We start from the raw sequence: 13,157 nt of genomic DNA on the forward strand, positions 1-13,157 counted from the left end.
AAGAACAAAATCTCGCTCAGGCACTAATAAATCATTAAATTGACAAAAGCCCAGCATTAAAATATGTGGTCGAATCTTAGTTAATCTTTAAATTAAACACACACACACACACACACACACACATATATATATATATATATATAAAGCACTAGACACCTATAGGGATAATTTGAGAAACCTCCCTTAAGGTTTCCTTGAGGATTTTTGACAACTTCACTTGGTACCTTCACATTTTAAAAAAATTCTCACTTTTCTCTCATACTTTAAACTTTTATAACATTTGAAACCCATTTCAAAACATAATATTAAAAAACTCATTTTGGAAGAGAGAATATAATTTTCATTCCTTATTTGCCATTCTCTTGTGATTTCTTAGTTCTCAAAACACACCAAATTTATCTTTTAGTTTTGTAAATTGATCGATGTAGTTCTTTAATAAAAATTTAAAAGTTGATAACAAGATCGAAAAACTCTAATAGTTTTTGTGTCATTGCTTCAGATAAGAAATATTAAATTACTTAAAATTATGAATGATTATAATACTCTTAAAAATAACTTGCAATAGTTTACAACCATGATAAAATTTTTTGCACTAGATTAAAAATAATAAAAACAAGTTTATATATAATATTTAGTGTATTATATCTTTTTAGTTTTCAAGCCATCGATTTGGACAAAAAAAATTAGAAAATTCAAAAAAATGTAAACAATTTATAAGATTTCTTAAATTAACTCAAAACACTTTATTGTGAAGAAAAAATACACTATATTCGTTCCAAACAAAAAAAAAGAATTCATACTTTTTGTTTTTGTTCATCATTTGTTATTAATATACTTAAATTTTTTGTAGTAAAAAGTAAGACAACAGACGGATAAATTTAGAATGAGATTATAGTAGGCGGAATGAGATTATATTTACTTCTCAAAATGAATTTTTTAATATCATAGTTACGAACATGCCTAAAGTTTAAAGTAACGGAGGCAAGTGAAATTTTTGAAAATTCAAGAGTGTAAATGAAATTTATAAAGAGTGCTATATGAAGGTTTCGACTGCCTCAGTTCGATGCCACGTACGATTTCCCAAATGCAACCAATAGAATCAAACTCACTCTACCCTTTCTGCACTTGAATTATCCTGAAGGACTAAAATCCATCTTCACCAAGGCTTGCTTCTTTCGCGGGATTTAATTCTTGGTTCCAAAGACCAAATTAGCATTAATGTCAAGCTGAATTAACATTTTTCCAGGACAGGTTTCATTTAACTCAAGTCGGATTTTCAAGAAATGGCTTCATTCCAGCTTTATTGCTCTTCCATGGCTATTTCACGTTTGCAGTTGAGAACTTGAGATCCTTCTTGCAAAAGCTCCTTTTTTTTTTGTCCTAGCTCTGTTATAATCGCAGTGATGATTTTTGTCCTGTTTTCTTTGGTTGCATTTGTTGGGCTTGTAAATTGGGATTTGTTCTTTGATTATTGTTTGATCCAGGACATTCAGTATTTTGCCTGTTAGAAGACAATTTTTGCATTTTTTCTGCCTCTGGTTTGCCAATTCCTAGTTTCGCCATGCATAAACATAACATCAAGTATTTCTGCTGCTAAAGATCAGATTTTTCTGGGCTTAGTCTTTCCCTGATTTATCATTTCTTATGTAAATGTCGATAATTGCTGTTTGGCTTTGCAAACTTCATGTTAACCTAAATGATTTCTATTCTGAGTTGATGAGTGGCCTCAGGATCAAGTTGTAGGTTGTTTTTGTCGTAAACTGGATTTGATGAAAAAGTAAAAGAACTAACTTGAAGCTTATCACAGTGTTCTTTTTATGTTATTCCAGAATCCGAAGCCTTTCATTGTTGTACTTGCAAAGAAAGTTAAACTTTTTGGATTAAATCTGGTGGATTGAAAGAAAGAAAGAAAGATAGATAGAATTAAAAAAAAAAAAGATGAGATTGTTTGGACTTTGGAGTAGAAATATTGAATACTTAAGGTGAAAGGTTACGGTAAACAGTATATCCTGGTTTATTGAGGGTGTTACGAGGTGAACATTTGGAGCAAAATGTTACCTTGTTGTAGGCTTACACTACGTTAGTCCTTAAGTTTTGAACCTTGATCATCTAGGTTCCAAATTTTTTTTGATTTAGCATTCTGGGTTTCTGTCTAACTAGGATCTCATTGGTCGCCTGAGGCAGCATTGCATACCATCCCTGCACGATACTTTTGTTTGATGCGCAAAGCATATTTTTAGTTGACCTTTGTCTGTTCTATGAGATGCTTATCTGGCCATCAATACTAAATGGAAATGATGTCCATTGCTTAAATGAACTTGGAAATTAGTTCCTGGATTTGTTAATGCTCAGTCAATGTATGATACGGATTTCTTTTTCCTTGCCACTGATTCTAAATGGATCTAGATGATCAACTGCTTAAATTAGAATTGTACTAGCAACAAGTTTTCACATGGAAATATTGCAGTACTAGCAACAATTTTCCAATAACTCCGGTATATATCCACATTAATCATGGAATTATTTCTTATTAGATCTCTCTCTTTCTCCATGTCTCAGACACCAGGATGGCCTGTATTGCCTAAAACCAGTCACAGGAAGCAAATATACAACTGATTTCATCTCGTTCAGTGTAGCTCAAAGTTTGCACTGGAATTGCAAGACCAATGGCACTAGATCTGCATTATTGTCAGAAGGAAGTGATTTCACATTGCATAATGGAAGCATTACTGATGCAAGTCAAGGTGACCTTGTCAATGAGTGCACACAACCTGATACTGTAGCCTTTGGAACCCTGGCAGAAGAAATAACTCCTAATACAATTGGGTATTTTACTACTGATGATGAATTTGACTTGGATCGTCCAACTGAAGGATTTTCATCCATACCAGAAGCAATTGAAGACATTCGTCAAGGCAGGGTGTGTCCTCTTTTAGCTTCTTTAATGTGTTGCAATGAGTTCACTGTCTAATGAATTGCTAATGTCGGATTAGTTTACAGATGGTAATTGTTGTGGATGATGGAGACAGGGAAAATGAGGGGGATTTGATTATGGCGGCATCAATGGTCACACCTCAAGCTATGGCATTTATTGTAAAGCATGGGACTGGAATAGTTTGTGTGAGCATGAAAGGAGAAGATTTAAAGAGGTTGGAACTTCCACTTATGGTGTCACAGAATGAGAATGATGAGAAACTCAGTACAGCTTTTACTGTCTCAGTGGTATGATTATGATATGCTTAGAACTTTTGGTATGACATGGTAGACATTCCATCCTACTTGTGTGGAAGCTTACTTGCAATAACAAATTTTCTGAATCCCAGCTAAGTAGTGTGATAGTTGTTGCTTCAAATGTATGCTAATTTATAGGTGGCATTCAAGTTAGATACTTAGGCACCTTAAGCCCTTCTGCACGCAGGCTGAAATATAATTCCTCTGTGTAAATGTTTTTGTGTAAGTATGCCAGTGTATATTTCTACTTACCAGGAAAGTTACTATTGTTTGTTGTCATTTGAAAATTTCCCTCACTAATTAACATTCATCAGTTGGATCTGGTAGGATGCAAAACATGGTACGACAACAGGTGTCTCAGCTCAGGATAGAGCAACAACGGTACTAGCTCTGGCATCCATAGTTTCGAAACCTAAGGATTTCAATCGCCCAGGACATATCTTTCCGCTCAAGTACAGGGAAGGAGGGGTGCTCAAAAGAGCTGGTCATACAGAAGCTTCCGTGGATCTTGCTGTATTAGCTGGCTTAGACCCTTGTGCTGTTCTCTGTGAGATAGTGGATGACGATGGTTCCATGGCCAGGTTACCAAAGCTTCGCCAGTTTGCACAAGAAGAAAATTTGAAGATTATCTCTATTGCTGATCTGATAAGGTCAGTCAGTTAAAGCAAAGGCATACTATTATTGGCTAGACTGAATTGCTAAGCCACATGAATCACAAAAGAAGTTGGAAAAAATGGATATTGTCTCTTTTCTTTGGTTCATCCTGGCATGCAGGGAGTAAGCAAAGCAGAAGAGAAAATGGTAATATGTAATATGAAGAGAAAGGAACAAAAAATGTACAATATATTACCCTGTAGGTTTTTGTCTTGATCAAACTTGGATGGTCTCTAGGAAGTTCATTTGGATAATTCTAGAAACTTATTTTGATGGTATTGATGGTGGTTGCAACTTGATGTTGTGCCATTGGTGTTAAAGTGGGTAAACACTTTTTTTCTTATCTTGGGAATCTTCTTGTGATTGAACTTCAGTCTGCTAGACTGCCATATATTAACAATATAGTTGGGGTAGGGAATTTTCTAACATGAAAGGATAAGTATACACACGAAAAAACTATGATCTTGATGGATGTTGGTTCAAATCCTCTACAAATTGTTTTGGTCATTGTTGAAAACCAAGTAACACAACATGTTATCCGATTGTGAGGAGCCAATTCATCATATATAAAATAAACCAGAAAGTTGCTCGATTTTGGTGCTGAAGCTCTTATAATATGCTTTTACAGCGTGTCTTATTAGGCAATACTTCCTCTTGTTCTCATGCCACTTAATTTGGGTATCTTCTCTCTTAAGACCGTGACAAAACCAATAGTAAGACAAAACAGATATCACTTTATCATTTTTAAGTCAGCAAATGCATGGGCTTAAAGCTTACTCTTCAACATCTGATTTGAAACTCCAGCATTACGTTTATTCATGATCTCTCAATCTTTTGCGATGCTTGAAAATAATTCTACAAATAAAATATACGTTCAATTTGGTACCCCTTGGTAAATTGGTCAAAATACTTGAGGTCTGCAGCACTAAGAATTTCCTTGTATGTACCATGTCATATTTCTTCATCAAACAGATTAATTACTCCCAGATAATTTGTATTTGAAATTATGTGCTTCTTCATTTTTGTTTTTCTTTTCTTTTGTCCCTTTCTTTCTTACAGCCCCTTTATTGTAGTAGTTGTTGTTCTTCTTTATCTGGGTGAGAAAGGGATGCGAAAAAGTTTTGCAAGTAAAAACCTTTTCATCCTGAATCATCAATATTCAATGCTTTGACAGGTTTCGCAGGAAACGGGACAAACTGGTCGAGAGGGCTGCTGTAGCATCAATACCAACAATATGGGGACCTTTTAATGCATATTGCTTTAAGTCTCTCTTGGATGGGATTGAGCATATTGCCATGGTCAAAGTAAGAAAGCATAACAAAAGACTTAAGAAAGACACTCATTTTATCTTCAGGATATGCTTTGCAAGACCTATTTTTGTTGCATGTGTCGTATCTTTATTATATTTTTGGCTTCCATCATTAGTTGGTCAAGAGTTTCAACCTTCAAGGCCAATGTTTTGGTGTTTGACTGAGGATTTTTTTAATTTATCTCTTTGGGAAAAAATTTTACTCGAAAGATAATGTTTGTATTTGGACCATTTAATCTGTAGTGCTGTTATGATTTAGGAAAGTTAATGACATTCAGCAGATTTCATGGTCATGTAGATCTGTAGGAAGAAACATATCATTTCCAATTTGTATTACACATGAAAATAGTATAAATCAGCTTTTGATTTTGACGAACTCAGGAATGACAGTAATTTGAACAGGGTGAAATCAGAGATGGGCAAAATATTCTTGTGAGAGTACATTCGGAGTGCCTTACTGGTGACATATTTGGCTCTGCCAGATGTGACTGTGGTAACCAGCTTGCTCGTGCAATGGAGCAAATTGAAGCAGCCGGTAGGGGTGTGTTAGTGTATCTCCGTGGCCATGAAGGAAGGGGAATCGGTTTGGGGCACAAGCTTCGTGCTTACAACCTGCAAGATGATGGGCGTGATACAGTAGAAGCAAATGAGGAGCTCGGTTTACCTGTTGATTCCAGGGAGTATGGTATTGGTGCTCAGGTATAAACTTGATGCACGCTTTTTAATTTGATGGTGAATTGATTGTTTAATCAGTTTTTATTCAGGTATCAGATTTGAATCATGTGTTTGGGAAGCTAATGGTTAATCCTCTTTGCAAGAGGCATGCTCTCATGGTTCCCAAGTGAAAGAATAGCATTTTTATGTCTCTATAAGTATTCTTAGAACTTGATATAGCTTGATTTAGCCAGGACTTTTCTCTATCAATTGATAGTATTTGCCTCGAATAAGCATTTGGAAAGGTTTTCAGCTTTAACAAAGATCCTCTGCTTCTTATGCAGTTACCTTAGTTCATTCATTTCACATTAAATTTGATGGTGATACATCTTCTTGTTCTTTGGATACATGGAACATCTTAACACTTTCTTGGTTACAGGGGATTTTTGTTTCTGTCATTTTGTTCCCATTTCTTTCTCAACATAATCCAACTTTTCAGTGCATATTGTATGACAAAATTTGCAGATATTGCGAGATCTTGGTGTTCGAACAATGAAGCTGATGACAAACAACCCTGCAAAATATGGTGGTCTCAAAGGCTATGGTCTTTCAATTGCTGGAAGAGTCCCACTATTAACTCCAATAACTAGAGAAAATAGTAGATATCTGGAGACCAAGCGTGCAAAGCTGGGGCATGTTTTTGGAACGGATTCAAATAGTCATGGCAATGGTAGTACCAGCGAGACAGCTTAAGGTAGCGTTTATTGTATTTGTATGGTATGGTTTGGACTCGAAGAAAACGTTACAAGTAATGCATCTTTGTTTGAGCATTTTAGTGGTTAGATATCATATCAGGAGAGCGTTTGTACCGTGGAATTGGGTTGAAATTTTGATCATTTTTAGGCTTCGAGATTTTCAATTAGTATTATTCATGGAACCCACGTAAACAGTAATAATTGAATGTCCCACCTCTATTGTTGAATTGTACAAGCAATTAAAAATGAATTATAAATTGCACCTCCATGCATCCAGTTTTTGACTTGAATATCAAACTGAGAGTGGTTTTCACTTTTCGGAAAGTTGAGAATGTAGTCAATTTTCTTGACCTAATAGCCATTTATAACAAGAGGAACGAGTGGTTCCAATACTTGCCATATTGTAGTTGTAGCGATTTTTTCCAATACATGATATGATTGCGGCTGAGATAATGGGGGGAGGATTACAAGCACACACTACAATATGGACAATTGAAACACCTAAAAGAGTAAAAGCAACTAAGGTCCGAAATGACATATGAAGCTTCCTTGAAGACATACAAATTTGGATGGATATACCTACCCTACTACCCTAGAGCAGATGTCAAAGTATCTAATATAAATTAAAATAAATAATGAAACTTTTGTCCCTAAGGAGCCTCCCATGTTTATGTCACTAGAGCAGATGTTCGAGTATCTAATAGAAATTAAAATAAATAATGGGATCTACTTCTAATGAATCCAACAATGATAATATATATACTGTCGGTGTATATATAAAATTTACTCCTTTTGTTTCTCAATAGTGTATATACTGTCGATGTATATATAAAATTTACTCCTTTTGTTTTTCAAGCAACTTCTGATGTCTAAGTCAGTGTTTCTTAAACTTGGAGAGAATAATTCAAATACTAAATTAGTAAATAGTACTAGGAGAGTGTGGAATGAATTAACTAACCTTGCACTTTAACTACACATACTGGCGAGTGAACGAGCTTTTTATAGATACGACATAATAGCTCAATGGATTTGTAATAATTACGTTTCGATTGTGATTTTTTATAAAAATTAATTTTTATGTTTTCTATAAATACATTTTGTAATCATATTTTTAACTCACATACATTAAATCACTTCAGTATATTCTTCTACAAAAGCTCCTGAAAATAACAATCCAGACGGGAAAGCCTAGTTAAAGGAGCAAATTGCATTTTAGCCCCTTCGATTGATGGTACCTATATTCTTCTAGTATTCATCTCAAATGAGCGATCCATCTTGTTTTAATCTTTTCTTATAGCTCTTGGTATTCAACTACAGAACAAGTATAAAACCATTTCATGGTAAATGAGCTGTAAGCACCTAATATTTTCTTCTTCTGCAAGGCTCAAATTAGGGGTGTGAATCGAAATCGAAATCGGTAATTCGGAACTTTAAAATTGGAATTTTTTTGAAATTTTGGTATCAGAATTTTCGACCGATTTCGATTTCAAATTTACCAATTCCGAATTCGAATTCGTTCCGAATTCAATTCGGAATTCGGTAAATTCCGATTTCACCGAATTCATGAATATAAAAACTATTATTATAATATAAATGTTATATAATATATTATATATATATACGAAAAACAGGTTTAAAATCGAAATAGGAATTCAGAATTCCGATTTCGAAATCGGAATTTCCGATTTGAAAAATCTCATTACCGAATTCGACCCGAATTCGACCAAGGATATTCTGATTTCCATTCCGAATTACCGAATTCGAATTCGGTCGGTAAATCGAAATTTTTCGATTTTGCACACCCCTAGCTCAAATAATCAAGGGAATATTTTGCTTGTTTGAATTGCATATTGTTTATACCTTATTTATAGTTTATAACATTGACTTACTTGTATCATTAACATATTTTTTAATTACACTTTTATTTCATATATATCACTAAAAAAAGTATTACAATAGTTTTTTCAAAAAATTATCTCAAATATCGAAACACACTTATTGGTTTCCTGTCTAAAACAAAAAAGGACTAGTTAAATTCCTGTCCTAATTAATTTATCATTCCAAAAAAAAAGGAAAAAAAAGAATGAAATGTGGGAGCCACTGATTCATGAGCTGCTGGAATACGCCAGAGTTGATCATAGAGGTTGCAGAAATAGCATGCTTGACAGCTACCTAAGCTAACCACTGGGCCAATGGCGCAGTGGCCGCGAGGGAGGGGCTTAAGTCCCTCCTTGGACTGTAGTTTGAGAGTTCAAATCTCACCTGCAACGAAAAAAATCTATGGGTTGTGCCATAACATTCCTTTGATCTAGTCAGGTCTGTATACCCACTAGCTCCCTACCACAGCCTCCTTAGGCTCCCCCTTCTCCTTAGATTATGATAGAGTAGGTTATACAAATGTATCGTTGCTGACAACAAAAAGACAGCTTTTTTTTTTTGTCAATTGTCATCCCTATTCCTACTCCTACTCTATCTACGGGGGGAGGCTCAACTGAGCCTATGGGGACCGATGGGGACAGAATCACCACCGGACCAGACGGATGCACTACGCACCCGTCTGAATTTGAAGCAGAGCCACAAGAGTGGCATTTTGGTGGGAGGCAAACCTTGCCTCCCAGCCCACCAAAGTCTTAAGGGCTTGGTGGTGGCCACCAGCCCAAGAACTGGTGGTTTCAAAAAAAAAAAAAAGACAGCTACCTAAGCTGATTTTATCATTTTACAGCAAGGCTAATGCCTGAAGTGAAGGCCCTGAACTTTACTGGCCGGTCACCTGCATCTGGCTTGTCGAGTCTTCGTCTTTCCAGGACATCTTTTTCCACGAGGGGTAATAATTTGCCTGTTGATATTAATACTTGCTATTTAGTGTTTACAATTGTCCTCCATCATCCATTGTACGGTGTAATTATCATGAGTAAACCTGAAGTACTTATTCATGGCTGGCTGCTCTGCAAGATCTCATTTTCTGAAATATATAGAGAATTCTTCTCCTTTTTCTATCTGCCCTTTTGTTTGCTTAGGTTATATTACATAACAGTAGTTTTTTTCCTTTTTTAGCAGAAGATAGGCATTCGAATTTTGTAGAGGAAATCTGATGTTATTATATTAACTTTTCATGAGGTCTTAACTCCTAAGAACGTTTCTAGTGAGTAGGGATGCAATTGAATCGAATCGAATTTAAATTAAAAAATTTGGACTCAAATTTGGACTCATCGAGCTCTTGAAAGTCGACTTTGAACTTGAATTTGTTTTGTATTACTCGAATTCGACCTTGCAGTACTCGAAGTCGAACTCGCATTTGAACTTGAGTTCATGTTAATCGAGTTTAATCAACCCTAAAAATATAAATATATATTTTATATGATTTTAATAAGGGAGAAAATAGATATTTCATATTTATAAATAAAAGATTAAAATACATATTACGTGAAATTCATATGAGTTCAACTAAGTTCAACCAGTTTCAAGTTTTACATATTAAAGTTCAAACTCGACCTACCAAATAGTTCGAACTATTTGAATTCGGTCAATGCAAGTTCAAACTACAATTTTGAACAAGCAAACTCACGAACTACTTAGATTTATGTTTGGATTGTTATTTTTATGATTTTTCATAAAAAAATATATATTATAATAATTTAATGTATATGAGACAAAAAGTGATTGAAAAATGTTCCCAAAACATAATTTTTTTTTTGGGTAGAAAATCTACGTGGGGTTAGACCGGTCCTATCAGAGGGAGAAATCTAGAAAGGTGACCCTTACAAGTTACCATTGCTGATTTCAGAAAATGGCGTCACCTTGCAAGCTACAGTCAAACCCCGCGAACACGAGAGGGAGGGCCCATTGGAATTAGTTGAGTAACTAGTAAGTTTGCATTACGGAAGGAAGAGTCGAGACTTTTCTTTTTCTTTTCAGGGATTTTTAGTTGGGAAATAAATGGAGAAAAATACAAGGATGAAAACGTAATAAATCTTCTTTTCTTATTTAAAGTAGAGAAAATAAGGAAAGCAAATATACTTTTATATTTACCCATCAAAAGAAACCCTAATAATTCTGAATTCATGATAAATGAGTAATAAGCATATAGTTTTTTTCTTCTTTTCAATGCTCGCGACTAATATATAGAAGGAAATTATATCATCTTTTCTCTTCTCTTTTTTCTTTTTTTTTTAAATTAAGTCTTCTTCTTTATTCTTTATACACCAGGCATTTCATACGAAATTTTTTTTTCATGATGGGATTATTGCAATGACCACATATCCATAGCCTTGAGGCTCAAAATCGATGGAATATGGCAATATAAAATTCAAGAAACCAAAGCAATATTAACCTTCAACTTTTTTAAGCAAAGGTTAGGCCTTTCACTTTTTCTTTGGCTAACCTTTTCCCACCCTTTGTTGCACGTCGGTTCCCTGTCGCATCTGCTTTTTGAATTACGTAGCAGTTAAGGCATTGAAATAATACTAAAGACATTTCAGTCTTAATTAATTCAGAATACAAAATACGTAGTTGTAAATAGTAACTGATTAAAAAGCAAAATCCAATCCATTAGTGTGCAATCTAAAGGGGCGTTTTATTTGAGATTTGCTGATACAGACATCTTTAATTGCATGCTCCATATAAATAATTTACTATGTGGGATATTTAGAAACGACAACAGTATTTAATTTATGAACTTCAATTATATACATTGTCAGTGTCTTACACCTCTGTAGGAGTGAGTTTGAATTATACACGCATGTGTTACTTACGAAATCTACTTTTGTAAGCATAAGTGAGAGGAGGCATCGAATTTGAAATTTCTCACTTACACCTTTTCCTTCCCTTCCAAAATTTTTATAATTTATGTATGGGAAATGACGAGCAAATAGAGTATTATTTGAAATAATTACTGTACCATTTTTTGTAATGTGGATGTATGTGAGATAAAAAGATAATTGAAAATATAAAAAGATGGATTGAAAAATGTGTTTATGATACAAACGAAATATAATGTGAAATAATTCAGCTATCCAGACACTCTCAATTGATTCTTTTTAATGGGTGCACATTAGATATTTATTAATATATCAAAAATCATACTTAACTTGTCATGCGGGTGCATATATTTTCAATTATTGTCCTCTCTTATATTTATATATTTTCTTAAATTAAATTTATTTTCTTATAAAATTAACACCTAAACATCATATTAATTAGGTACTCGTTAGACAGAAACCAACATTTTTTCCCCCACCAAAAGCTATCTGACATGATATTTTTTTAATAGAAGAAGATGTACATTAGCTCCAAATCTGAAGAGAAATCCCATTCTAAGCTCATTCCAGTATACAATTAACCTCGATAACAATACGAAGCACCTAATTTTTTTTTTTTTTTTTTTTTTTTTTTGGGTCATCACACCTAATTAGTTGGGTCCATTCTTCTATAAATTGTCCTTAGAAGTCACGTCAGTTAATGATTTAATTCAAGTTATGTGGAGTTACCATATGTATTTGACAGAAAAATAATAATGCATGGAGGTGATTTGAAAGAAAATAATCCATACACGTCATATACTAACTTAAATTAATAATCCAATCTTATTATACTCTTAAGCTACATATATTCTAAAACGATTCGTCTATTAGTCTGCAGAAGTAATATACTATCATAATACAACTTTTTTTTTTTTTTGCCCCATGTGTTATTACTTCGTTGTATATGGGAGGAATCTTGATAAATGGAAGCCTGAAAAGAAAGCCTCTTTCTTGTCATACAATCCATTCAGATCTTGTCATGTCACACTCACAATTTGTTTTAGTTGAAATAACAATTACCTTAAAAAAAAAATTGTTTCCTATTTTAGTTTAGACAAGCAATATTATATTGGTGTTAGAAAATGATTAAATAATCCTATTAACACTAGCCTATTTTTTTTTTTTTGTCAAGATTTATAATCCTCTTAATTTTCTTATTCGAGCAAAAAACGTAGCATCAAATGAAGAGGATTCCTAGAATTTGTTGTTAGTAGAATTTTGGTTAACCATTAAATAAATGATTATCATAAACTTTCACCATTGAAGTTTGCCATGCGATCGTTAATCTAGTCATATGAATAATTAAAACCTATATTTAGTGAAAATAATTATATGGCTGCTTGTTACTAGTTAGTATTACAGCACTAATTTGTTTGGTAAGGGCTAGTTCGTCCAATTATTGAATTCTACTAGATTAAAAAAACAAAAAAAAAATGTGTCTACAAAAAAAAATCCAATGTAATATGAAGGAAAACAAGTATTTAAATTTTAAACTAAAATATTTATGAATTACTTGAAATCCTAAGGAAACTAACATGACAATTTCATTGTTAAAAAGAAAATCTTAACCAAATTAGGAAAGGAAATAGAGAGAGTATTAGGTGCAGTTCCACTTCCACATAGAGAATTTCGAAATCAACAACAATATTATATTAGTAATATAAATATTCCCATAATTCGATTTTTCCTCGTACCAAATACCTCTGCTTCATGCTTTTTTGTCCTTTTCGCTTCTTCTTCACTCTCGCTCGCTAC

The 13,157-nt window shown here is 33.7% G+C and overlaps 1 protein-coding gene across 1 annotated transcript; it reads left to right on the top strand.

Annotated features, from left to right (window-relative positions):
• Nucleotides 1-1,076: 1,076 nt before the first annotated feature.
• Nucleotides 1,077-6,830, top strand: LOC113778859 (bifunctional riboflavin biosynthesis protein RIBA 1, chloroplastic-like). The gene is made up of 7 exons (XM_027324376.1): nt 1,077-1,333; nt 2,560-2,920; nt 3,001-3,222; nt 3,559-3,881; nt 5,060-5,189; nt 5,597-5,893; nt 6,374-6,830. The coding sequence occupies exons 1-7, from the start codon at nt 1,284-1,286 to the stop codon at nt 6,599-6,601; spliced, it is 1,611 nt and encodes a 536-aa protein (XP_027180177.1). The 5' UTR covers nt 1,077-1,283; the 3' UTR covers nt 6,602-6,830.
• Nucleotides 6,831-13,157: the final 6,327 nt, after the last annotated feature.

Source organism: Coffea eugenioides, chromosome 7, assembly GCF_003713205.1.
Source record: "Coffea eugenioides isolate CCC68of chromosome 7, Ceug_1.0, whole genome shotgun sequence".
Lineage (NCBI taxonomy): Eukaryota > Viridiplantae > Streptophyta > Magnoliopsida > Gentianales > Rubiaceae > Coffea > Coffea eugenioides.

Bases quoted from the DNA above. Each gene is read 5' to 3' on its own strand.
- LOC113778859 (XM_027324376.1), top strand. From the start codon at position 1,284: ATGGCTTCATTCCAGCTTTATTGCTCTTCCATGGCTATTTCACGTTTG. The intron at 3,223-3,558 runs GTATGATTATGA...TGGATCTGGTAG, and splicing joins CAGCTTTTACTGTCTCAGTG to GATGCAAAACATGGTACGAC. The intron at 5,894-6,373 runs GTATAAACTTGA...CAAAATTTGCAG, and splicing joins AGTATGGTATTGGTGCTCAG to ATATTGCGAGATCTTGGTGT.